The sequence below is a fragment of the Gopherus evgoodei genome, unplaced genomic scaffold (genome assembly GCF_007399415.2).
Source record: "Gopherus evgoodei ecotype Sinaloan lineage unplaced genomic scaffold, rGopEvg1_v1.p scaffold_38_arrow_ctg1, whole genome shotgun sequence".
Classification (NCBI taxonomy): Eukaryota; Metazoa; Chordata; order Testudines; family Testudinidae; genus Gopherus; species Gopherus evgoodei.
In genome coordinates, this window is record NW_022060059.1 from 1,147,140 (window position 1) to 1,174,898 (window position 27,759).

Genomic DNA, 27,759 nt, shown 5'->3' on the forward strand with positions numbered 1-27,759 from the left:
GGAAAGGAGCTGAGCAGAGAGGAGGGGCTGGGAGGGGTGGTTAGTCTGGAGCTGGCTGGGGTCGAGGAGGGGAGGGCAGACGTGGGGGGTCTGGTTCACTGCCCCCCAAAATGGACCCGGCCGAGGGGTCCGGTTCGCTGTATCTACAAGCTCTGTTTTAGACCCTGTTCCTGTCATCGAATAAACCTCTGTTTTACTGGCTGGCTGAGAGTCACGTCTGACTGCGAAGTGGGGGTGCAGGACCCGGTGGCTTCCCCAGGACCCCACTGAGGCGGGCTCGCTGTGGGAAGCGCACGGAGTGGCAGAGGATGCTGAATGCTCCAAGGAGAGACCCAGGAGGTGAAGCCATGGGAGCTTCTTGCCCTGAACAAGTCTGCTCCAAGGGAGAGGAGGCTCCCCAAAGTCCTGGCTGGCTTGGTGGGGAGCAGTTCCAGAGCATCGCCCGGTGACTCCGTGACACTGAGTACACCAGGAGCAATCATGAGAAAGATGCCAATACAATCAAAGCCAATTGGAATGGAAAAGTTTTGCAGCATTTGCTCAGCTCTATTCAGGACCAGCTGTACCTTGTCCAGCTTTGTGGCAAACTCCTCACACCATCACATCCACACCAGGCAAGTGTTTCTTTAGTTTTCCAACACATTTTTCAAGGGCCACCTGCAGAACAGTTGAGTAAATACAATGGTGCAAGTCATGCAGTTGCACCAGGGCCCAAAAGATTACGTGGCCACAAGTAAAGGGGCTGCTGGGGCAGAGTGAGGCTGCTGCCTCCTACCTGGGGAAAGGGGGTAGCCCCTCCGACCAGAACAACCCTGGGATCCAGGTGGGAGAAGCCAGGAGGGATGTGTGGAGAAGACATGAGGGAATTGTAGTGTGGGGGATGGAGATGGGTAATGCACTGTCCCTACTCTTCATGCTGCACAAGGTAAAAGCATCAGCTGTTTTGCACAGGGCTGGAAAGTTGGGGGGAACTGGGAAGGGGGAGCTAAAAGGGCTGTGTAGGAACTGGGTGGAGCTAGGGGGCTGGATTGCAAATGTTGAAAAGGGAGGTGTCAGAATGGAGCTTAGGGGATCTGGCTCAGAGCTGGGGGATAGAGGGGAGTTGGAACAGAGCTGGAAGGGACCAAGAGAGGAGCTGGAGGGGGCTTGTGGGGGCATATCATAGAAGTGGGGGGCAGCAGGGAAGCTAAAAGGGCCTGGAGGAGTCATTGGATCAGAGCTGGGGAAACTGAGGGCTGGATTGAAGGAGGATGGAGGAAGAACTGGTGGGGCTGGATCAGCATGGAGGGGAATGAGGGGGACTGTGGAGGGAGCTGGGGGCCTGTAAGGGACCATGAGGGAGTTGGGAGGTAGGAGGACTAGATTGGGGTTAAGGGAGAGCTAGGCAGGAGCTGTATGGTAGGGGGCTGGGTTGGGCTGGAAAAGAACTGGTCAGGAGCTAGGGGCTGGATTGAGGCTATGGGAGAGAAAAGGGGAGTATTTCAGAATTGGGAAGGGGGCCCCAAACCTTTGTGGCATCTGCAGAGAGTTTCCTGGCTTTGTTCAGCACATGGGAAAGCCCAGTGGTTTGGGATCCAGGCCACCCTGCCTGCTGCAGTTTCTGGTACCAAATGCATGTTGGGAGTGGCAGTGGATGTCACAGAGACAGCATAGAGTCCAGGGGCACTAATTCCAGCTAGTAATAAAGACTCCATGACAACCCCTTCCACTTACATCCTGGCTTCATCTAATCAGCAGCTGTTACCTACTGCCCCATACTCAAACCAGGGCACCTATTAACTGCTAGACTGTAAGGACCTTAGGGCAGGAACCCGATCTAGTCTGCAAGTGCCATGTCCATTTATGGTGCAATACAAGAGCTTCTAACAGCAACAGGTAAGATTGTTGCTGAGCAATGCAAGGCACTTCTTCCCTTCTTAGGCTGTATGTGCTGCCTCCTAGAGAGCTCCTGGTCCTGCCAGCCTGAGAAGAAGCAACTGAGCTTGGAATTGACAGTGTCTCATCATGGGAACCTTCAAACAACTGCTGTGGTCAGCACCTTTTCCTTCAGGCCACCCCAGGCTGAGGTCAGGCATGAAGCAGTGTAGTAAGTGCTGACAATGCTGGGAGGACTTGGGAGAAGAGACACAGAGCAGTCACTGCCTGGCCTTTTTGTGCTGGTGTCTGGGAGATGGCTTTAGATGCTGGAATAGCTACACTGGCATTAGGTCCTGGGGCTGCTTCTCCTGCATTGCAAACTCCATTTCTCCACACCACAAGAGATGGATGTGCTCTGGCTTTTGATTACAATGGGACAGGAGACTGTCAAGGCACCCATGGACTGTGAGTTAGCTACAGGGTATGAATGAGTGACTCTCCTGACACCACCCCTACAGAATCCCAATCTCTTCATCACGTGCTCCCTCACCCATCCCTAGAAAACAACCTGTTCCTCTCTCCAGCCCAGGAGCTCCACCCAACTGGCTGCATTGCCATCGATTTCCTTCCTGGAGGAGAGGGGAGGCCCAGACAGTAACTGATCAAGGAGGAGGGGGCATCCCTCCAAAATCATAAACTCAATCTGTTGGGGGACTTGCACAGGATGGGATGTGTGCAAGTACGTGAAGCTGGGAGTGGGCTTCCTCTAACCTCACTGCAAGCAGCAACTGGAGCAGAAATGCACTGGCACTGGAATGAGCAGTGATGGGAAGAGAGCCTGGCTCCCCACAAGCTGATGGATCTCCTTGGCCCTCACTTCCCCCCAAACAAAAGAGATTTCATCCCCAGAAGACTAAAAAGCCCAGCTGATAAGAGCTGGTTTGGGCTGCAGACAGTACAGCTCAGACATTCTTTCCTCTCTCAGGTCCCCCAGCCCCTCCTGGATTGGGACCTGACTGCAGCACAGGGGACACTGTCCAAGCACCCAGATGCTGCTCAGGCACTGGAGCCCTGGGCACCTCCTGATGGATCGGGGGCAGGGGATCCTGCTGGCTGCTTATGATGGTGAGTAGGCTACAGGGAGATGTAAAGGGCTCCTTGGAGCCAAGGCCCAGCTGGTCAAAGTGGTAGCTACCTGAGAACAGCATGGGAAAGCCTCTCCTTTGGAACCACAAGTGGTCTGGAGGGCAGAGTAGCAAGAAGAGGAAAGCTAGGACCTAGGGTGACCCTCCTGTGCTGAATTGGGCAGTACAGCTGTGAAATGCAGAGTTCAAGACTCGGTTCTGGGCTGAATGACTCCAGGACAACATTTGTCCTGGATTCCCAGCAGGGCTGCTCTGCCCCTGCCTGAGGTTCAAGGGGCAGTGCCAGCCTCTTCCCAGGGGGCTGAGATGGATCTTAGCCCCATCCCACCATGAGGTCCTGCTCCTGCTCCTCCTCTTCCCCCCCAAGGCTCTACTAATGGGCAGTAGTAAGAGCCAGCCAGGGAGTCTGAGCTGCTGCAGGGAGCCCCAGACCTTCTACCTGTCCTGGACAGCATGCCCCAAGGGGGTGGTGACACAGGCCCAGGGCTCCCCACAGCAGCCCTGGTTCCCTGGGTGTCTCTTCTGACCCCTGCCTGGCTCTGGCTTCTGGCCTGCCCAGGGGATTGGACCTCAGCGGGAAGAGGAGGAGCAGGGGCTGGGGCCACAGAAGAGGGCATGACTCCTGCATGTGTTCCATTTTTGCATTTTGAAAAGGTGGTGATCCTAGTACAGTGGTCCCGAAACTTTTTTAAAGTACCTCCTCCTCCTTACTCGGTGCAGGGCCCCCAGAGATGGGGTGAGTGAGGCAGGACATGGGAGGAGCGATGTTCCACGGGTGGGGAATGAGTGGGGCAGAACAGGGGAGAGAGAGCCACGCTCCGGGGTTGGAGGGGTGAGTGGGGCAGGACAGAGGAGGGGAAGCCACGCTCCAAGGGTGAACCTCTCTTGGATGGATCAGTTGCTGAGTGCTCCTCCAGACTCCAGCAGCAGCTGCTGCTCTTCCTGCCCCCCTCAGTGGCAGAGGCTGGTTACTGTGAATACCCTGGCAACCCTAAGCTAGGGCTGGGGGCTGCAACTGGGGCTGGGGTTGCGTAGGGCCAGAGATGAGCTGGGGCCAGAGCAGAGCTAAGTGGCCCTGCCGCATCCCCCAGATGTTCCTACGCACCCTCCGGGGGGCATACCCCACAGTTTAGGGCCCAAAGGCCCTAGTAGGATCCCAGACTGGTCTGACTGACATGCTGCCTGCCTTCCCTCTGTCCTAGAAGTGAGCTGGCCTCAAGCTGGGCCTGGGGAAAGATGCTGCCAGGCATAAGGCATACTGCCACACAAATCAAGCCCAGTAGGATGCCATAGCTTTGTCACCCCTTCTACAGCCTCCAGCCTCCAGCTCTAGAAGAGAGATAGTTGAAGGAGGCTCAGGCTGGTGGAGGAGGGGGAGCTACTCTAGGCTCCCAGCTACCACAGTTAAACCTGTACTCCAATAAATGTATGTGGATTGGATACAAAGCCACACCAGCTTCACACTGGAAGAGAACTGGAGCTGGGCAGAGGGCTGCTCTATAGGCCCTCCCAGCCCCTGCACATTCCAGAACCTACCTTACCACAAGACTGAAGCAAGCTAGCATGCAAAGGCTGCAGGCTGTTCTGAGAAGAACATCTTATTAACAAAATGAAAACAGCAGTAGGCAACCGTCTACCCAAGATCATGTGACCTTGGGGTTACTGGGTTTTCAGAGGATTGGGTGGGGAGGTGGGTTTGTTTGTGTCTCAGGAAATTTGCTCACGGATCCGTACTTTCAGTGAAAACAATACAATCACGGTCAACATATCAGCTCCATCTTCTGAAGCAGAAGGCACCCGGCCTGCCAAAAGCCTCAGAACAGGCCCCGTGCTTCTCTTTCACAGCGTTGGTCAGTTTATTTTTTAAAATATCTCCAGCGTGGCAGACCCTGCAGTGTCCCGCTGAAGTAATTAAGAGACAGAGCAAGCACACGGCATCAGGAATTTTATCCTTTCTCCTTCAAGTCTCTCTGTCCCTCAGGATTCTCCTCTTCTCTTCTTAGCTTTCTGGCTCAGCTCCTGCCAACATATGCCATGATGGAAACACTGGTTTCAACCATCCAGAATGGGGAGGGGCTCCAATTAGGCCCCTCCCCCAGACTCACCACCAAGCCCCACAGAAATGTGGGGGTCTCAGAAAGGACTTCTAAATGCTGTGGCATGAGACATTGGGCAGAAACCACATGGGATCCAGCATTGAGGAGGGACACTACACAGGACGTGAAACTGTGCCAACCTGCCCCAACTCTCCAATCATGGTCATTTATTCACTTTGTTTTGTTTGCTCGTTTGTCGTTGGTATTTTGTTTAGCTGTAATTTTTAAATAATTTTTTTTTCAGGGCAGACTATTACAAAGAAGATGACTGATGGTGTGGAAAATTTACAAACTTTCCAGAGACATTCTTGCAGGAGATTGTGTCTTATGGAACAGGTGGATGCCCATCTGTATGGAGACAGCATATATCCCTCTCTCTAAGTGTCCTCATCCAATGCATTGATGTGATTAACTAACTCCTGATTGCTGTACACATGGTGGGTGGTTTAAATCAACATCTCTCCCAAAACATAAAATTAAAACGAAATGATAACTCTGGTTGGTTGATCAGTGTTGGGTTGGGATTGAAGGGGACAGCTCCAAAGGTTGGCCAATCCCTAGGGCTGCTTATTCGATGACCATGCAGTGTGGCAGGTGCTGGGAGAAATACTTGAACAGCTCGGGTGTGGCGCCAGGACAGTTGGTCAGCTCCAGCTCCTCCAGGTCTTGAAGTTGGACAAGGCCTGAGAGCCCAGTGGTGGTGAGCAACGGGCAGCCTGAAACCAGAAGGTGGAAATGCCCAGTGAGCGAGAAGCTATGAAGTACTACCACCTGGGGTAGACATGGAAGAGCTTAGCCATCCCTCTGCTTTGTGGGGGGGAGGAGGGTTGGATTGCTATCAGTCAAGCCCATCTCTAAATACCAGCTGCAAAAGGGAGAGCAATGCCATCAGAGCTCCATCACATGTCATCTGCATGTTAGCTCTGTTAGGGTCATCTGGGTGTATCCCACTAAATTAATTTCCTGCCATCACAGGGGCTTCGGGCAATGGTGAACCTCAGTCCTTCCTATTCTCTGACTTGGCACACAATAGTTCAGGCTCCTGAGGGCTCCAATGATTTGATCTAATGCTGGTTACTGAGATTGGTGTGCAGGTGCTGGAGGGTGTTGGTGGCCTGTGAAGACTGGAGGGTGGAACTAAATGATCTGGTGGTCCCTTCTGGCCTTAAATTTTAGGGAGTACGTCTACACTGCAAAACCCCCCCACAGCAGTGAGTTTCAGAGCTTGGGTCAACTGACTCGGGCTTGCAGTGCTCGTGCTACACAGCTAAAAATAGCAGTGTGGACATTTGGGCTTGGGATAGAGACTGGGCTTCAAGACCCTCCACTATTTCTGGGTTTCAGACCCTACAGCCTGAATGTCTATACAGCTATTTTGAGCCCCACGGTACAAGTCCTGTGAGCCCAAGTCAGCTGACCCAGCTTCTGAGACTTGCTGCTGCAGGTTTTATTTTTTAAATATGGTGTAGACATACTGTAAGACAGCAGATATGTCTGTGAGTGGGGAGACCGCCTGAGTCTCTGGGGCTAGGGAGGACTGCTGTAGCATGCTCTCCCATCTGCAGGTAGCAGGACCAATCCACCCAATTAGACCTCCTCAGCAGCACTGCATCCATCCACTACAGGACATAAGGACTGGATCTGATCTCCTTTATGCTGCATAACTCTGTGGAGATTAATGGAATCACTCCGGACTTACACCACTGTAAGTAGCGCAGAGACCATTTATTCCCAAGCCTCATTCAGAAAGCCAGTAAATTTAAAGTGACTAACAGGAAACCTTTTGTGCTATTGTCTTATTCAGTCATCAGGTTTTGAGTGATGCTCAAAAGTGCTGCTGCAGTTTTGATTCAGAAGGAAACATATTTTTCTCTTTGCAGAAACCAGCAGAGGAAGGAGTCGGGTGAGCCAGGGAGTATGAATAGCTCTGTTGAGAGCATAGCAACGGCTCCATGATCATACCTTGCAAATGCCCTCTTGACAAAGGCCAAATCTACCATCATCTCACAACTAAACAGCTGATCTCATCTCACAATGGTTATTGTAAGTAATTTATGTCAGAAAAGCTGACTCATGAAGGTGAAATACAACAATTATTGTTGTGCCAAAAAAACTGACCTGAGTTTGTTCCTAGAACTATTATCTTAGCATGAGTCTTTAATTTATACCATCCTCCACATCTGGGTCTTGAGCAGGTTGAGCAATAACTCTGTTAGCACAGCAGAGCAAATGAGGACATAAATCCAGTGAATGGGCTTGAGTGGCATAAACCATGAACAGATGGGAGGGCAGATCACTGCAGGGTGCTGTTGACACAAAATGTTACATTGATGTGATGCTCACTAGGGCACGAGGTCGGGGAAAAGATTGCATGAGGCTGCACTAGTGGGTTAGCACCAGGGGGATGGACTAGATGACCTCTTGGGGGCCCTGCTAGCCTTACTTTTCTAGGATTCTCCACTGACTTGTGGCCTATGAGAATCCTTAGAATCCATGGGATCTGCTCTGACATGTGCACCAGTCTCAGAGAGAGGAGAATGAAGCTCAAGTTTCTCCATCAGGCTTTCCTTGGGAATGAAGGAAAGGTCATGTGAAGGAGCAGGGGAAACACAATTAATTCACATTGGCACATTGTGACAAAGTGGGACTGTTCTTAATGTTTCCTCTGAATACTGTGTAGGTGCCTCAGTTTCTGGCCGACACTGTCTCCTGGCAACTAATGGCCAGGCCCTTCTCCCCTGCAAGGAGATGCTAAAGGTGTGGGAGAACAAAGAGGTCAGGTGACCGCCTGGCCTGGGAAAGGAACTCAGCAGAGAAGGAGGGGCTGGAGGGGGTTTCAGTGGGAGCTGGCTGGGGACGGGAAGTGAGGGCAGATGGGGTTGTCTGGCTCGCTGGGCCCCAGAATGGACCTGGCTGAGGGGTCCGGTTCCCTGTACCTACAAGATCTGTTTTAGACAGTGTTCCTGACATCTATAAACCTCTGTTTTACTGGCTGGCTAAGAGTCATGTCTGACTGCAAAGTGGGGATGCAGGACCCTCTGGCTTCCCCAGGACCCCCCCTCGGTGGACTAGCTGTGGGAAGAGCACGGAGGGACATATGCTGAATGCTCCAAGGTCAGACCCAGGAAGGTGAAGCAGTGTGAGCTTCTTGTCCTGAAGACAGTCTGCTCCAAGGGAGAGGAGTCTCCCCAAAGTCCTGACTGGCTTTGTGGGGAGCAGTTCCAGAGCATCGCCTGGAGACTCCGTGACACACATCCATTTCAGTCAAACACTTTCACGCAAGTCAGAACTCCTTTAAAGAAACAGGACTCCGATTCAAACTGCTGGAAAGGTGGCAGTAAAAGTCATGCCTTGAAACTTGGGTGGGTAGCAAGAAATGAAACTCTCTAGCTCAGTCTCTGCCCTGTGTGGAGCTGTCATGAATTGTAGTGACTGGGAGCTCTGCAGACTCGAGGGTGGAATTTGGCCCTGTGGGTCTGATTTTCAGAAGTGTTGAGCACTTCTTCACTTGACTTCAATCTGACTTTTCAGAAGCTCAGCACTTCTGACAGCCAGGCCCCATGAGTTCCGAGAGAACTTGGGAGTGCTGCTGTCCAGAGTGGGAGATGGGCTCTAGCTGGAATACCCCAAACAGGACACTAGATAAAGTGAGTGGGGTGACAGCAATTGACACAGCCAGTGTGTGACAGCATGGAATGTCTGGGTGAATGAAATCCTCCAGCTGTCTGGACTGGTTCCTCCACTGTCTTTCTTCCTCAACAGAAAGGAGGAGGACGGGTCTTCTCCTTGCCCTTCTGCTTTTTGCAGGAGCTGACCTGCCTCCTGCATTTGCCTCTCACTGGCCAATTTTACCCTTCACAAAGAGTAATTCCAGGCTGGAAGATCATCCTGCCAGCCCACCATTGTATTATGGCCCAGCAACATTCTCCCATGACATTCTAGTGACGGTTCACAAGACTGTGACATGGCTAGGATTACCCCTTGTGTCATGGCCCTGTCGCTAAGCTGAGGCTTCCCCCTCTCCAGAAACCAGTCTATCATCTCAAGAATAAACCACTGTTTGGATCTCACCAGCAAGAGATAACAGGCGCAAACTTCTCATGCCCAGGAGATGCTTCAGGCCGAAGTCTTGTACCTAAAAGGACAGAAGAGGGAGGAAGGGATCCTGGACTGTCAATACAGAACTAAAAGAATGAACTCTGCTTTTCACTAGCAGCTTCAACTGGAAGATCTCTAAGCACACACCAATAAATTCAGCCTCACCTCTCCACTGGTATGTAGCTATCATTCCCCTTTGACTGAAGGGGAAAATTAGGCAAAGAGGTTGTATATCTTGACCAAAGTCAGAGTGGAGACAGACCCCACATCCCCTGACTCCCAGTTCACTGCTCTAATCAATAGACATCAATGCTTGCTACTTGCTAACTTCCTGAGCATCTGCTTGCAATGAGCCATTCTGCTCTGCATCAAATGCCATATATTCTGCAGGCTCCACATGCATCCCCTGGAGATGTTTTGGGTAGCTTTATTCACATTTAATAATAGTGCCCCAGGCAAGTCGCTATTATTATCACAATCATGTTACTTATAACTGACACAGCATTTTTCAATCCATTGATCTCAAAGCACAGTGCTGAGGTAGCCATTCCAGTGTGTTAGTAGCTCCCTACTGGGGAGATGCATCGAAGGAGATCTAACCCTAGCAAGGAGCATGGCTTGCATTGTCCTTTTCTGTTCACCTACCTGGCAGCACCAGCGGAGGTACAGGCTTCTAAGGGATGACATGGTGGATAAGTAACTGAGTCCAGTGTCTGTAATCCGCACACACCTGTGGACAGAAGCACAGTGTCATAAGAAAGATGCCAGTAGGGAAGAAAGGCTGAATCCTTTTTGCCTCAAAGATAACATCATCTGCAATATCGGTCATAGATGACAGTTTGGTGGCCCTGGGTAAAGTGAGTCTCACACAGAGGTGTCCACATCACAAAAGCCACCACTGCAATTGTCAGCTTCTTTGGCTGTCTCATAAGAGTAGCTCAGATGGGCTGGGCATAGAGCCTGAACTTCAAGCCCATGTCTAAGGGATGTCGGTGACATTTCCCTGGTGTTATCTGGACCAGTGATCTGATGGGTCACTCCAATCCTTGACTTTGGGAGCCAGCCTTACCCTGCTGTGCTGTGAGAACCCCCCATTCCTGGGCTGTTCATGCATAGCCTGTAGCATGTAAGCTGCTCCCAGCTACGTGAGTGAGCACTTTTGGCCAGCCACTGCTTGGATTTTGCAACTGAATGACATTAGCCAGTATCTTCGGTCCCAGACACAACCCTAGGAACCTCAGTCTTGCAATGTCCAGTTATGTCCGCTGGATGCTGCAAGTTTATATGTGTTCGTCAATTTAACAAATTGATATGTATCAGGCTTGTTATCCCAAGGGAAGTCTCTGACATGCTTCAAGTGAAACACACTGCTTCAGGTAGAATAAACAAATAAATTTATTAATGATAAAATATTAGCTATTAAGTGATTATAAGTCAAACACGGTAAGTCAGATTTGGTCAAAAGAAATAAAAGCAAAACACATTCTAAGCATAACAAACGTCTCTCCCTTTTATCATTTCCTTTCTTCCCTCTTGGCTTTGCCCCACCTCCCACCTTCATTACCTCATTGTAGTCCCAAACTGACCAAAGGAAGAGGGGGTGACTCACTCAAGAGTCCAACAGATCCTTTGTTACTGCCTTGGCCAGCGTGCTTTGTTCCTGTGAGGCTGGGCTAGATTTGTCCCATACATGCCCTGATGAGGTATGAGCTGCCCCTCTGCTCCTGGAGAGTTTTGCCTGGGCTTGTTTTAAGTCATGAGGACACATTTTCAGCCCCATAACTATATACACATTAAATTACAACCTATTACTATAACAACAATGCTCAGTGCATCATGAGCCTTCCAAAGACACCCATCATAAACTTTGCATTGGATACCACACAATCATATTATAAGGATGATCATGGGAGGTGGGGTGCAAGGTGTTCCTCTGAGGCACAGAGTGCCACAGTGTCTACAGAGTGGTGACCAGGCAGTGTCCAGGGAAGGTTGTAGTGATGCTGCGCATGCCCTTCCCACTCTGTGGGGAAACAGAGAATTCATTCCCAGGCCTGTTAATCCAAAATCTTTCATCAGCACTAGGCTCACTAAAAAAAAAAAAAAACACCACTAGTCAATAGCGACCTCAGGACTGGTTGGCTCTCTATAGTCTTCACATAAGGAACTACCTGAATTCTACTTCTCCAATGCTGGGGAAAAGCAGGATTCTATGGTGACATATCCATTGGGCAACACACACACACACACACACAGAACGGCCATGACTGCAGAGGAAGGGCTAGATCCCCAGGAGGTATAAAAGTCAGTATAGCCCTCTGACTTCACTGGTGCTATGCCAGTTTACACCATTTGAGAATCTTGCTTGGAGAAGTTGTTGGAAAGACTATGACCCAAATCAGGTCCTATCAGGCAACCACAGCAGGTGCTCATTGTTGCAGGATGACTGCTGGCTTAAGGGCTGTCATTAACTAGCTGCTTCTCAGCCTGAGTGGGCAGGACCTATGAAGGGTTAGATGGCAGTTTATGGGACACCTAGACCTTATAAAAGGACTGAGAGAGATCAGTTTGGGAGCTGAAACCACAGGGAGTGAACAGAGGTCCCCTTGAGCCAGGATCTGAGGATGGTACTCCAAGGGAACCAGCCTGTGTGCCTAGTGCTCTCTCTCCCAGAGCCAGAAAGACTCGCAAAGGTAACTCAGAGGGTGGGTTGAAGAGAAGCCCCAATGGGCAGAAAAACCTTTTCTTTGTTGGTGTTTTTTCATTTAGACTTCTGCTATTTTAGCAGGGATTAAGTTTGTCTGGGACTTGGCCAGAGAGCTAAGGCACATCCCCAGCACAGACCAATGCATGAAGAGGTGAGGAGACCTATCTTGGGGGAAGGAAACTGAGGCAAGGAGTGCCAGCAGTGCCACACTCAGTAGCAGGTGACATTTTGGAGTAGCCATGCTCTACGATACTCTGGCATTCTTTACTTGAACTTCCTTCCACTATACTTATTGGTCACCACACTCTTCTCTGCCTACTGTCACCTGCATCTCCCTTTGGAGAGGAGCTGCCAGGAGCCCTCCATTCGATATCTTTTCTTTCTTTGAGATACTGGCACTGGATGCTTTATACCGCCAGGACTGGCACATTTCCTGGCTTTAGGAAGAAGTCTCCAGGAAGCACCCCCATGCAAGGGAGTCCTGTGGCTAGTGGGAGGAGGAATCATGTCAGGTTGGGCCTCCAGAATGGGGCCAAAATGAAACCATCCTGCTTTCACTTCCCAGCAAGGACCTCCTTCCTGCCTTGGAGACCTGCCCCCCTTTTCCCTATGTCACACAAGAGAGCAGCAGGGGATGGGTGGCTCAGATCAGCAGAGACTGTGAGGGATAGGGAGCATGGGAGATGTTGCATGTGGAAGAAGAGGATGGCAGGATAGGTGTGGTTTGAGAGAGCATGCAGTAAGGTGCCTGCTGGAGGCCTTTGACATGACATAAGAGGGAGGATGGAAGAGGAGGAAGGGAGGAAGAAGATTGCCCAGCACAGGTAAACTTGGCTCCCATCCAGGATGGACCATCCTTCACCTTAGCAACCTTAAGTCCAGATCCTCAACTGCTGTAAATCAACAAGGCTTCACTGAAGAGCTCTGATAGTTTATAGCAGCTGTGGATCTGGCCTGGGGGCTCCAAGGATCAATGGGGTTGACATTATGCAAGGCACTGCACAGTGCTCTCAGCATCATGCACAATCTGTTTAGCAGAGATAGGCCAATGGGTGCAAACCATGAAACTGCATGACTCCAAACAAACCCAGGAGGTTCAACAAGTTTGGTTCATTCCCCCTCCCCATCCCACCGCTTTTTCATCATGCTCTGTGCATCGGCATGAGCTGATGCACAGGACCACCACGAGGAAGGCCCTTTGGATACTTCTGGTCTGAGAGCAAGATAGCTAGTGAAGAGGCCTGTGCTTTTTTTAAGTTTCCTGGTCCAGGTCTGCTGACTCCAGAGGCAGTTCAGAGAAGTGAGGTTGAGCCTTCACACGTGGGTGGGGTGGGATTCATCTGAAATGAATCCTAGAGGGTGTTCTCATCATGAGTAGAGATGAGTCTGAAGAGCAGAGTTCTGATCCAGATTTTCCAAAATCAGGTGGGGGGGGAGAGGTGCAAGAGCTTGGATCTGGGAATTTGGTTCAGGCCCATCTCCAGCCTCAGGGCCAGAAGCAGGATGTATCTTCCCCCAAAGACTGGAAGGTAGAATACTCCTCCTTCCCTTCTCTCTCTTTTCCTCACCCTTCTCTATTTGCCCTTTCTCTCCATTTCATACATTGCCCAGGGGGAAGGCTGTTCCATTATGAGCAGAAACCATGTTTGGAGACTTAGTGCTGGTTTACACTAGGGGAGGGGATCGATCTAAGATACATAACTTCAGCTACGTGAATAACGTAGCTGAAGTCGAAGTATCTTAGAGCAAGTTACCTACCGTCTTCAAGGCGCAGGATCGATGTCCACAGCTCCCCCTGTCAACTTCGCTACCGCCATTCGCATTGGTGGAGTTCTGGAGTCGACAGGAGCGCGTTCGGGGATCGATATATCGCGTCTAGATGAGAAGCGATACAACGATCCCCAAGAAATCGATCGCTACTTGCCGATACGGCCGGTAGTGAAGACGTACCCTGAATGCCAGTTTTAGTTCACAATTTTCCAAATGCTTTTCCATGCGCCACCCTCGCCCTCTGGTGGGGACTGAGGGGTATCCATGATCCAAACACACCAGTGACATTTCCTCATGGTTAGGGCCCCACCAAATTCACAGTCCATCTTGGTCAATTTCTCAGTCATAGGATTTTAAAAATTGTAAGTTTCTGATTTCAGCTATTTAAATCTAAAATTTCATGGTGGTTTAATTGCAGGGATCCTGACCCAAAAAGGAATTGTGTGTGTGGAGGTGGGGGAGGGAGGGTCACAAGGTTATTGTAGGGGGGTAGCGGTACTGCTATCCTTACTTCTGCGCTGCTGCTGGTGGTGCTGCCTTCAGACCTGGGCAGCTGGAGAGTGGTGGCTGCTGGCAGATGCCCAACTCTGAAGGCAGAGCCACTGCCAGCAGCAGTACAGAAGAAAGAATGACATGGTATGGTATTGCCACCCTTGTGTGCTGCTGGTGGGGCACTGCCTTCAGAGCTGGGCATCTGTCCAACAGCTGCTGCTCTCCAGCAGCCCAGCTCTGAAGGCAGCACAGAAGTACAAGAGACAATAACACAACCCCCCTAAAATAACCTTGTGATTCCCCGGCAACTTACTTTTGGGTCAGGACCCCCAATTTGAGAAACGCTTCTCTCCCCCCATGAAATCTGTATAGTATAGGGTAAAGGCACACCAGATTTCGGGGGAAAGGGGGGATGGAGGGGAGACCAGCTTTCACAGTCTGTGATGCATTTTTCACAGTCATGAATTTCATAGGGCCCTATTCATGGTGCTCTGGGCGGGAAAGGAGCACAGTAGCATTTCTGACCACAGTTGTGTGATGTTCTGTACCTTGGGGGGAACATCCAGCACCCCCATGTTCATCCTTATAATATGATTGTGTGGTATCTAATGCAAAGTTTGTCATGTCTGGTGTCTTCAGAAGGCTCATGATGCACTGAGATATAGATTCAAGGACTGAAAGGGACCTTGGGAAGTCATTGAGTCCAGTCCCCTGCCCTCATGGCAGGACCAAATACTGTCTAGACCATCCCGGATAGACATTTATCTAACCTGCTCTTAAATATCTCCAGAGATGAAGATTCCACAACCTCTCGAGGCAATTTATTCCAGTGTTTAACCACCCTGACAGTTAGGAACTTTTTCCTAATGTCCAACCTAAACCTCCCTTGCTGCAGTTTAAGCCCATTGCTTCTTGTTCTATCCTTAGAGGCTAAGGTTAACAAGTTTTCTCCCTCCTCCTTATGACACCCTTTTAGATACCTGGAAACTGCTATCATGTCCCCTTTCAGTCTTCTCTTTTCCAAACTAAACAAACCTTCTTTCAGCCTTCCTTCATAGATCATGTTCTCAAGACCTTTAATCATTCTTGTTGCTCTTTTCTGGACCCTCTCCAATTTCTCTACATATTTCTTGAAATGCAGTGCCCAGAATTGGACACAATACTCCAGTAGGGGCCTAACCAGCACAGAGTAAAGTAGAAGAATGGCTTCTCATGTCTTACTCACAACACATCTATTAATGCATCCCAGAATCATGTTTGCTTTTTTTGCAACAGCATCATACTGTTGACTCATATTTAGCTTGTGGTCAACTATAAACCCTACATCAGAGGTCGGCAGCCTTTCAGAAGTGATGTGCTGAGTCTTCATCTATTCACTCTAATTTAAGGTTTCGTGTGCCAGTAACACATTTTAACATTTTTAGAAGGTCTCTCTAAAAGTCTATAATATATAACTAAACTATTTTTGTATGTAAAGTAAATAAAGTTTTTAAAAAGTTTAAGATGCTTCAATTAAAATTAAATTAAAATGCAGAGCCCCCTAGACCGGTGGCCAGGACCTGGGCAGCGCGAGTGCCACTGAAAATCAGCTTGCGTGCCGCCTTCGGCATGCGTGCCATAGGTTGCCTACCTCTGCCCTAGATCCCTTTCTGCCATTCTCCTTCCTAGAGAGTCTCTTCCCATTCTGTATGTGTGAAACTGATTGTTCCTTTCTAAGTGGAGCACTTTGCATTTGTTTTTGTTAAACAATGTTTACCTCAGACCATTTCTCCAATTTGTCCAGATCATTTTGAATTATGACCCTATCCTCCAAATCAGTTGCAATCCCTCCCAGTTTGGTATCATCTTCAAACTTAATAAGTGTACGTTCTATGCCAATATCTAAGGCCTGGTCTACACTATGCATTTAAACCGATTTTAGCAACGTTAAACCGATTTAATGCTGTACCTGTCCACACAATGAGGCCCTTTATATCGATATAAAGGGCTCTTTAAATCGGTTTCTGTACTCCTCCCCAACGAGAGGAGTAGCGCTAAAATCGGTATTACCATATCGGATTAGGGTTAGTGCGGCCACAAATCGATGGTTTTGGCCTCCAAGCGGTATCCCACAGTGCACCATTGTGACCGCTCTGGACAGCAATCCGAACTCGGATGCAGTGGCCAAGTAGACAGGAAAAGCCCTGTGAACTTTTGATTTTCATTTCCTGTTTGCCCAGCGTGGAGCTCTGATCAGCACGGGTGGCGATGCAGTCTCAAATCCAATATGAGCTCCAGCATGGACCGTACGGGAGATACTGGATCTGATCGCTGTATGGGGAGACAAATCTGTTCTATCAGAGCTCCGTTACAGAAGACGAAATGCCAAAGCATTTGAAAAAAATCTCCAGGCTATGATACAGAGTCCACAGCACAGTGCTGCATGACAAGCGTAATGGAAAGGCAAAGAATCAAATGGACGCTCATGGAGGGAGGGGTACTGAGGACTCCAGCTATCCCACAGTCCCCAGCAGTCTCTGAAAAGTATTTGCATTCTTGGCTGAGCTCCCAATGCCTGTAGGGTCAAACACATTGTCCGGTGTGGTTCAGGGTATAGCTCATCAATGTACCCCCTCCCCCCAGTGAAAGAAAAGGGGAAAAAAATAGTTTCTTGACTCTTTTCAATGTCACCCTATGTCTACTGAATGCTGCTGGTAGACGCGATGTTGCAGCAGTGAAGATCAGTATCCGCTCCCCTCCCCTCCCCGGTGGTAGATGGTACAATATGACTGCTATCTGTCCTCATCAGCCCGTGAGTGCTCCTGGCTGGCCTCAGGTGAGGCTGGCCAGGGGCGCCTGAGTAAAAATAGGAATAATTCCCGGTCATTCCCAGTAGATGGTACAGAAAGGCTGGTAATCATCCTCATCAAAGCAACTGGGGGCTGAGCTCTATCAGCCCCCTCCCTTTCATGTGTAAAGAAAAGATTCTGTACTGCCTGGATGATCATAGCAGCGGGATGCTGGGCTCCTCTCCCCCACACCATTTAATGTCCTGCCTGGACTATCATAGCGGCTGGAGGCTGCTTCCCCCTCATTTCATCTCAGTAACAAGTCAGTGTTTCTTATTCCTGCATTCTTTATTACTTCATCACACAAATGGGGGGGACACTGCCACAGTAGCCAAGGAAGGTTTGGGGAAGAGGGAAGCAATGGGTGGGGTTGTTGCAGGGACAACCCCTAGAATAGCATGCAGCTCATTATTTCTGCGGGATCTGACACAGAGCGGCTGTGCTCTCTGGTTCTCTGATACACTGGTTCTCTAGTACACTTGCCCCATATTCTAGGCAGGACTGACTCTATTTTTAGATACCATAAAAGAGAGATTGACTCAGGGAGTCATTCCCATTTTTGTCTTTGCGCTCCTGGCTGACCTCAGCTAGGGGCACCCATGACAGCAGCAGATGGTACAGAACGACAGATAACCGTCATCTCATCACCAATTTACAATGGTGCAGCAGTCGGTACAGAATGACTGATAACCATCTCTGCTGTCATGCAAAGGCAAATGAATGCTGCTATGTAGCGCTGCAGTATTGCCTCTATCAGCGGCATCCAGTACACATACGGTGATAGTAAAAAAAAGCTGAATGGGCTCCATGGTTGCCGTGCTATGGCGTCTGCCAGGGCAATCCAGAAAAAAAGGGTGCAAAATGATTGTCTGCTGTTGCTTTCCCAGAGGAAGGAATGACTGACGACATTTACCTAGAACCACCCGCGACAATGATTTTTGCCCCATCAGGTACTGGGATCTCAACCCAGAATTCCAAGGGGCGGGGGAGACTGTGGGAACTATGGGATAGCTACGGAATAGCTACCCACAGTGCTATGCTCCAGAAATCTACGCTAGCCTTGGACCATGGACGCACACCACCGAATTAATGTGCTTAGTGTGGCCGCGTGCACTCGACTTTGTACAATCTGTTTTACAAAACCAGTTTATGTAAAATTGGAAAAATCCCGTAGTGTAGACATACCCTAAGTCTTTGATGAAGATATTGAACAGAGCCAGTCCCAAAACAGACCCCTGCGGAACCCCACTTGTTATACCTTTCCAGCAGGATTGGGAACCAAATAACTACACTATTAGTATGGTTATCCAGCCAGTTATGCACCCACCTTATAGTAGCCCCATCTAAGTTGTATTTGTCTAGTTTATTGATAAGAATATCATGCGAGACCATACCAAATGCCTTACTAAAATCTAGGTATACCACATCCACTGCTTCTCCCTTATCCACAAGGCTCATTATCCTGTCAAAGAAAGCTATGAGATTGGTTTGACATGATTTGTTCTTTACAAATCCAGGCTGGCTACTCCCTATCACCTTACCACCTTCCAAGTGTTTGCAGATGATTTCCTTAATGACTTGCTCCGTTATCTTCCCTGGCACAGAAGTTAAACTAACTGGTCTGTAGTTTCCCTGGCTATTTTTATTTCCCTTTTATAGGCACTATATTTGCCCTTTTCCAGTCTTCTAGAATCTCTCCTGTCTCCCATGATTTTCCAAACATAATAGCTAGAGGCTCAGATACCTTCTCTATTAGCACCTTGAGTATTCTAGGATGCATTTCATCAGGCCCTGGTGACTTGCAGGCATCTAACTTTTCTAAGTGATTTTTAACTAGTTCTTTTTTTGTTTTATCTTCTAAACCTACCCCATTCCCATTAGCATTCACTATATTAGACATTCCTTCAGACTTCTTGGTGAAGACAGAAACAAAGAAGTCATTAAGCATCTCTGCCATTTCCAAGTTTCCTGGTACTGTTTCTCCCTCCTCACTGAGCAGTGGGCCTACCCTGTCCTTGGTCTTCCTCTTGCTTCTAATGTATAGGTTGTAATTTCATATATATATTTGAGGCTGAAAATATGTCCTCATGGCTTAAAGCAAGCTCAGGCAAAAACTCTCCAGAAGCAGAAGGGCAGTTCATACCTCATCATGGCATGTAAAGGACAAACCCAGTCCAGCCTCACAGAACAAAAGACACTGGCCTAGGCAACAAAAAAGGATCTGTTGGACTCTCAAGTGAGTCACCCCCCTTCCTTTGGTCAGTTTGGGACTACTATGAGAATGCTCACCTGACTCTGTAGGGGGGGACAAAGCCAAGAGGGAAGAAAGGACATGATAAAAGGGAGAGACATTTGTTGTTTTGCTCTTTCTCTCTCTTCCACCTCCATCTACAGATACCACACCAAGTGACTGAAGCGCTGATCAAAGGGGAGAGCCTGGCTGAAGAGCAACCAGCCAGCCTGTGGTGAGAAGCTTCTAAGTTTGTAAGGGCACTAATAGTGTTAAGATCAGCTTAGAATGCGTTTTGCTTGTATTTCATTTGACCAAATCCAACTTGTTATGCTTGGACTTATAATCACTTAAAAGCTATCTTTGTAGTTCATCTGTTTGCTTATTCTGCCTGAAGTAGTGTATTTGATTTGAAGCATGTCAGACAACCCTTGGGATAACAAACCTGGCACATATATAAATTTCTTTGTTAAATTGACAGACTCATATAAGCTTGCAGTGTTTAGCGGGCATAACTGGACGCTGCAAGACTGAGGTTCTTAGGGTTGTGTCTGGGACCAGAGATATTGGCTAGTGTCATTCAATTGCACAATCCAAGGAGCAGCTTTACATGCCAGAGGCTGTGCATGAACAGCCCAGGAGTCGGGGGGTTCTCACAGCAGAGCAGGGTAAGACTGGCTCCCAGAGTCAAGGATTGGAGTGACCCATCAGATCACTGGTCCAGATAACACCAGGGGAATGTCACCGACACCCCTTAGACATGGGCTTGAAGTTCAGGCTCTATGCCCAACCCAACTGAGTCGAGTATAGCAGATCACCAGTCCAGATAACACCAGAGGCATATGTCACAAGCTGTTGATTGGCAATTTCTCCCAACAATTCTTGCTGCTCAGCAGTGAGTGAGAGGCAGCTCGCTGCCACTCCAGCCCCAGCCTCTCCCATGAGGACGTGCTGTAGGGAATGGAGCAGGATCTTGAGGGGTACTTCTCCCAGAAGGGGGTGCTATAGGGGAGCTAACAGCTATTCTAATCCCAGCCTCTCACAGCAGGGAAGGAACAGTGAGCAATGCTAGTTGTACTCCCAGATGCTCCTGTCTCAGCTCACCACACTAGGGGTTATCAAAGCTCCCACATACCCCCTCCCTGGATGGATCCAGCAGAGGGTTTAGTTACCCACCTACCTGTCAAGCACGAGCTCCTCCAGTTTATGCAGGTCACAGGCGATATACTCCAGGGCCATGTCAGTGATCCGAGGGCACCATGACAGGTCCAAGCTCCTCAGCTTCCGCAGGTTCTCAGCCACGAGCTCCACCCCATCATCAGTCACCTTGGAACAGCCAGAGAGGCTCAGCACACTCAGGTTGGGCAGGCTGTGCACCATGTTGACCACTCCATGGTTGGTGATCTCCCAGCAGGAGCTGAGGCGCAGGGTGTGGGTGGTGTAGCCCTGCTTGGCAGTGAAGTAGGCCAAGGCTGTGTCTGTCACATGGTAGGCCTGCAGATTGAGCTCAGTCAGGTTGGGCAGCAGCTGGGAGATGGCAGCTATGGCATCGTCAGCCACATTGATGCAGTCGCTGACACTCAATGAGGTGATGCGAGCGTTCAGGCTTGACCACAGGCCGGCTTCTGTGAAGTCATTACAGCCAGAGAGCTCCAGGCGCACCACGCCCTGCATCTGCTCCAGCATAACCTGCCAAGAGACATGCTGTCAAGCCCATGGGCCCTGGGAAATCCCTCTGACACACTTCATAGATTCATCGAGTTTAAGGCCAGAGGGATCATTACATCATCTAGCCTGACCTCCCGTACTTCACAGGTTACTACATTCTACCCATGTGTTCAGAACAATACCTGGGGTTAGACTAAAGCTTTTCAGTTCTTAGGAGACTAAACTACTGTATGCCACGGGTGCACCAGTGCTCAAGGCCCCAGTAATGGCAGGGAACTGATTAGGTGTGATATGCCTGGATGATACTAGAAAGCAACACATGTCCCATGCTGCAGAGGAAGGTGAAAACCCCCAAGTGAGAAAATTCCTTCCTGACCCCAACCCTGAGAATGTGAGTGAGATACACCAGACAGCCTCCAAGAGAGACAATTTTCTGTACCACCTCAGAGCACCCTTCCAAGCCACATGGCTGTCCCATCTCCGCCTGTGGCCAATCCCTGCTGCTTTAGAGGAAGGAAAAAAACAGACAGACACCCCCCAAAACCCAGAACACACCTGGACAATTGTTCATCAAGCTACAAATCCTTTCTGAGCCCTGCAGGTAACTGGCTGAAGGCCTCAAGTATGAGATTTCTCCTGAGCGGCCTCTGAATCTCAGTTATATGCTGCAATGTGAAGATGTCTCTCTAGTTTCTAGCTAGCTTCTCCTTGATTAGTCTCCAGCCCACCTTCTTCCCTCCCGCCATCCTTCCATCATCAATTCCTGCATCACCTGCTGTTTGGTCATGGAGCCAGGCCTGCCATGTTATGTGTCCTTTTCCATTAAAATGGCTCACATGGTCTCAGACATACAGTGAAACTGAGTGTAAATGAGCCTCACTGAACCAAAGCAAATATTTCCCCCAGGACTCAGGGGGCTACCCTCTCTCAGAGCCTCTGCTCTGCTGGAGACATTAGGAACAGCAGATTCACAATGGACCCTGCCAGCAGTTCTGGGTTCTGACCCCTGTGAAATCCTTGAGACCTAAGCTCCGCTGGAAAGTCCAGGGCAGCTGTGTAGTGGGGTTCCAGGATGGGGGTCCAGCCCACCTCATGTGGCAGAGGTCCAGGGTCAGGGCAGCTGGTCCACCCCATGGAATCCGGGACAGCCACCTGGCCCTGCAACCTCTGGAGTCCGGGAAAGCCATGTAGCGGGGGTCCAGAGCAGGCAGCCTGCTGCTGCCCTACCACCCAGCCTCTGTGGCCCAGGTAACAAACTGTGAGCCACATATGCTGCCTACAATGTGTAATAAGTTGAGAACCACTGCCCCAGACTAAAGGTCTCTGTTAAGGCAGAGACACTGTCAGGAATGTATTGCCTTCAAAACAACACGTAAAACACAAATGCTTGATGTACACAGCTGAGCCTCCAACATAACATTAACTCTGCTCCTGGATCCCTGCCCACACTCCACCTAGACATCACAGTCCTCTTCATTCACATTTCCCCTGTGGTCTCTAGCTCACCACCATCCCCATCCAGACACTACATTCTGACCAGCATCATCTCTCTCCAGCCTGCTACAGACCAGATGTGAAGCCTTGTCACACCTTGACCTTACCATGTATCCCAGTGGTCACACCCTGCCCCACCTGGCCCACCATCTCTGCTCTGCAACCAATCCCATGTGTCTGAGGGAGGGGGAAGCCCTTCTTGGGACTTCCAGCAAGATGTCATTTTAATGTCCACCTTCTTCCTGTATCCCCTCCCTTTGGGTTAGTCACCAAGCCACATGATGTAGGCTTAGGGAGCCAGGATGCAGCCAAAGCATCTCCGCTTCCTCTGCCTGGGGCCTGCACACTGCTCTGGCAGCAGCTACCCTGGCACTAGGGGACACCAGCTTACAAATCTTGGGGATTCTTTCCAGCATGGCGATGGCACTCACATTCCAAGTACTCTGAAACACTCCTGATGAGTGGCAGAGATTCCCTGCCCTGTAGCTGATGAAGGCTGGAAGACTGGGAATGGGCTTTACCAGCACACAGCTATGGAGGGCTCTGGTGGAATGCATACACACAGCAGGGTGGACTTCCTGCTTATGGAGCATTGATGAGGAGTCTCCTTGCTGGAAGAGCAGGGGAAATATGGGGCTGAGTTAAGGCTAGCTTTGGAAATGTAACTACACCTTTCCTGTGCGTGTAACAGCAGTGTATAGGAAGATGTTAGTATCCCTTTAAATAGTTGTGAGCCTTCTTGTGGCACTCATTGTGCTCTCCATTTTAGATGCCACCAGAAACCAGCCAGAGCAGCAGGATGGACATAGTTAGGCCTGGCATGCTTGTGTATCTTGTGATTTCTTTATATTATTCTTGTTGTGTAAAGAGCAAAAGACACAACAATCCTGGGGGTACTGAAAAGTTGGTCCAGTAGTGCAGGTATTGATCCAAGTCTCTGGAGACCTGGGTTCTATTCCCAGGTCAGCCCCTGGCCTTTTGGATGAACCCTGGGCAAGTCACTTAACCTTTCTGTGTCTCAGTTTCCCCATGTATAAAATGGAGAGATTAATACTTGCCTCCTTTGTACAATGCTGTGGGATCTGAGGAGGAAAAGTCAGGAAAAGCTAGGTAGCAATATTATTATGGCCAGATTGTTGTAAAGGGCAATGGAGTAAAGGGCCTTTATTCTGCCCTATCAAAGGTTTGTGCCCGGGGACAGATTTCGCTTGGACTACGGCAAGGAAGTGGAGGAGAAGATGGGGAATCATAGAATTTAAGGCCAGAAGAAACCACCAGACCATCTCGTGACAATCTGACCTCCTGTCTATAAGTCCACTGACATCACCTAGCACCTGCACACTAAACCCAATGATTGAACTCAGCCCAAAGGATTACAGCCCATGGGAGACTAAAGGAATATGCGTCACAGGCAGAGAAAAGGAGGGACTGACGTGTACCAATGCCCAAGGCAAATGGAATGGCAGAGAAATGATTAAGTGAGATGCACCCAGATAATCCTAGAAAGCGACCTTCACCCACATGCTGCAAAGGAAGGCAAGCCAGAGGAAGGCACTGCCAGTCTGACCTGTGGGAAATTCCTTCCCAAGCACATACAGGGTGATCAACTAGACCTTGAGCACATGCACAAGAACCAGCCAGCCACACACCTGATGAAATAATTCTTGGTGCCATCTCAGAGCCCTGCCACCCAACTCAGTGTCCCATCGCCAGCTTTGGCCATCAATGATTCTTCTGAGGAAGATCAACTCCCCATCTCAGCATACGTTGGAAGGGAACAAAATCCTTCCTTGCCCCTGCAGGTGCCTGGCTAAAACCCTGAAGCATTAACTTTTAGGAAGATAAGCAAAAAAACAGAAGTGAGTCCCAGAGCTGTTGAGTCCTGCCCCCTGGGGAGAATGAGGGGAGCTCAGCATGGGGGTCTTGCTCACCTCCATAATGCAAAAGTGCTGCTGAGTACAGAGACTAATGAGTGATGAGACTGTGCCCTGTCCATAATGATCCACTCAGGCTGACTCAGTTGCTTAGAGAGGAGTGTTATGTAATACCATGCAGGCTTTCTCAGCTTGATCCCAAACCTCAGGTGCTCACTCCTTCAGGTACCAGCAGGGGGCAATGAATCTAGTACAGTAACTCCTCACTTAATATTGCATCTGACATGCATCTGATGAAGTGGGTATTCACCCACGAAAGCTTATGCTCCAATACGTCTGTTAGTCTAAAAGGTGCCATAGGACTCTTCGTTGCTTTTTACAGATCCAGACTAACATGGCGACCCCTCTGATACTTGTCACTTAACGTTGTGGTTATGTTCTTGAAAAATGCGACTTTAAGTAAAATAAGTGAATCCAATTTCCTCATAAGAATGAATGTAAATGGGAAGGGTTAGGTTCCAGAGAAATTTTTTTTTGCCATATAGTACAGTACTATAGTTGGGAGGTGCCCCCGCCTTACCCTACACAGGCACAGCCCACTGGCACTGGAGACAATGAGGCAGGCAAGGAGGCTGAAGGTGCTATAGGCTAGGAAAAGCATGTTGCGTAGCAGCAGTGGTAGCTTCCTCTATTCTGCAAGCACCAAGGATGGGGAGGCTCAACTCTTGGCCCGCGCACACCACCCCTTCCCCCAAGCCCCCACCCTTAACACGCATCTTCTCCCCCCCTTACTCTGCACGCCAAGTCCTCGCTCCTCCCCCCTCCCTCCCCTGCCTCCTGCCCAAGGCAATCAGCTGGCTTGCAGAGTTCAGGAGGCAGGAGGGAAGGGGGAGGAGTGCAAACACAGCACGCAGGCTCCCCCTCCCTCCCCTGCCTCCTGAACACAGCAAGCCAGCTGATTGCCATGGGCAGGAGGTGGGGGGAGGAGGGGGAAGGCGCTGATCCGTGGGGTCTGCTGGAGGGCAGGAGGCGCTGTGGGGGGGCATAGGAGAGCTGATGTGGGGGCTGCCAGCTGTGGACAAAGCAGGTAGCCAATTAATGTTATAGCAAAGCATTGCACAACTTTAAATGGAGCATGTTCTGTAATTGAGCAGGGCTGTAAGATCGAAACAACGTTAAGCGAGAGGATGTTAAATGGGGATTTACTGTATTCCAACTATGAGGGAAGATAGTGAGGTGGAACTAGGGGGGTGTCAGAAGGAAGCAATCTGTTTAGCTGACACAGATCTGTTTAACTAGCTCCCAGCTTCCCAGGGAAGGGAGGAATCATGGGAATTTGTAGCCAATATATTTGGATACAAAGCATTCTCTCTGGACTGTGGCTACAGAATTAAAGGAGTGTGTTTTCTCTTGCACTGCACTATGGCAAGTGAGAGTCTGGGCACTTAGGCAGAGGCTCACACCAGCAATTAGAGAGGTGTTAGGCTGATCTTATGGCTAAAGCACTGGCCTAATCCTTAGGTCTGGTGGATTCAATTCCTCGCTCTACCACAACCTTCCTATGTGATCTTGGACAATTAACTTAAAATCCCTCTGGGCCTCAGCTGACCATACATACAATGGACATAACAACACTTCCTTCCTGTCTCTTGCCTGAGACTCTGAGATCTTTGGGGCAGTGACTGTGTGTCTATACAGCACCTACCACAATGGGGCCCTGCTCACAATTGGGACCTGAGGTGCTACTTCTGTAATAACAGTCCAGCTGTGGTGTGATTGACCCAGAAATAGCAGGCATGGCTCACTAGAGAGAGAGATTGGATGGAATTCAGACCCCAAAGAGAGGCAGGATTGTTTCGGAGTCATGAGGAATAATGGGATGGAATTCAGCAATGGCAAATTAAGTGAGTTCTATGGGGCTGTGGAAAAGGCTTCCCAGGAAGTGCTGGGAGTACCATCATTTGAGACATTTCAAACCAGACTGGAGAGAAGGCTAGAAAACATGTGACCAGGAAGAACCCTGCCTTGCTCCCAGGAGCTGGACTGCAGTGAACAGGAGTCTTCCATCACTCAGCCGCACCTCGGTGGTTCCCGGTAGCCAGACTGGGGGGAGGAGACCTACCTCGAGCCCTGCGTCTGTGATGGTCGATCTCTTAAGGCTCATGGACTTCACCCCTTTCTTGGACAGAGGGTAGTTGTCAATGAACTCACAAATGTCCAGGTCCGAGACTCCCACCAGACAAAAGCTGTCAAAGCCTCGTACAGCAAAGCCCTGGAGGTTAACAAACTCTTTCTCACTGCTGGGCAGGGTGTTGTAGAGCTCTTTGGTGTGCAGCACTGGTGTCAGGCCTACCCAGAACTTGGACTGGTACAGGACCCGCCTCCACACCTTACACACCTGGGCCAGGACACATTTCTCACAGGCTGAAAAGTACCAGAATAAGCGGTTGAGGATCTTCTCATCCACAGCAAGCTGCCTTTCCATGGGGGAGCCAGGGTGCCTCTCTGGAGAGGGGTGCTCATTTGTCGGGGAGGCCTCACTCAAGTTCAGTCCCACCATGGAGGTGCTGGAAGGGGACGGCACCCCTGCCAGAGTTGCCAAGGACAGTGGTGATGCCAGACTGGGTATGGGAAGGTCACTGTGATTGGATAAGGCTGGGCTGATGATAGCAGGCACAGAAGAAGGCTGGCACAGCCGGTTTTTCACTGCTGGTGTCCCTTTGGTGATGCTGGCAGAGCCAAGTCCATTGGGCTGATTGGGGATCTTCACCAATCCATTCCGGGGTAAACATGGGGGCTTGGTGTCACCAGTACTCTGGTTCGACATCTTCTATGGTCACTCTGGAACACAATGGGGAGAGGTTAGAGGGCAGTTCTCCCTCCCGGGTGCCTGTCTGGAGACCTGTTGGGAAAGGAAGAAGCCTGAGATGTACATGGAGACCCAGGGCAAAGCTGAAATGCGAGGCCAACTGAATCTAGAGGTGCTCTAAAAATCTCATCTTATCTTGCCCCTTCCCTGTGTATGTTACATCTCCAGAGACTTCCACTGACTATGACCTTAAATGCTCCTCCTGGTCTGCACATTGTGGGGCTCTGGCCCAGGGGGCAATGTTGTTCAGTGGACCTGCCCCTCAAGGGCAGTTGGGATATTAATGCTCTAGGACTGCAGTTACCTGGCTGAAGTTCATAGTTAAAAAAACGGCCTGAACATGCAACTGATGCCCAAGGGGGAATGGTTTTATAGGTAAAGGCTATGGCTGAGAGTCTGGAATTCTGAAAACTCATTGCAGGAGGCCCATCCATCAAGAAGGAACATTTTCTTTCCATCCCTTCCCAGCTGAATCACTCACTTGACCATCAGCCCTACAATGTGAGTCACAACTCTGCAACAAAAGGAATTGGGATTCCATGACTGTAACTGCACAGTGTAGGGATACTCTGGGAGGAAACCTGATGCCTTGTTCTATTTCCACAGATAAGGGGAGCTGAGTGGGAATGGG

The 27,759-nt window shown here is 49.7% G+C and overlaps 1 protein-coding gene across 2 annotated transcripts in view; it reads right to left on the reverse strand.

Moving 5' to 3' along the window:
* Nucleotides 1-395: 395 nt before the first annotated feature.
* Nucleotides 396-27,759, reverse strand: part of FBXL16 (F-box and leucine rich repeat protein 16) — a 93,084-nt gene continuing 65,720 nt past the window's right edge. The window contains exons 2-6 of one of the 2 annotated variants that reach the window (XM_030545663.1): nucleotides 26,382-27,100; nucleotides 20,404-20,912; nucleotides 9,842-9,926; nucleotides 9,170-9,233; nucleotides 396-5,814 (exon numbers count right to left, since the gene is read on the reverse strand). In XM_030545663.1, coding sequence (XP_030401523.1) covers nucleotides 5,666-5,814; nucleotides 9,170-9,233; nucleotides 9,842-9,926; nucleotides 20,404-20,912; nucleotides 26,382-27,086 — 1,512 coding nt within the window. In that variant the 5' untranslated portion in view covers nucleotides 27,087-27,100 and the 3' untranslated portion in view covers nucleotides 396-5,665. Of the gene's footprint in view, nucleotides 5,815-9,169; nucleotides 9,234-9,841; nucleotides 9,927-20,403; nucleotides 20,913-26,381; nucleotides 27,162-27,759 lie in introns of both variants that reach the window. The other variant, XM_030545664.1, reaches the window with a different exon arrangement.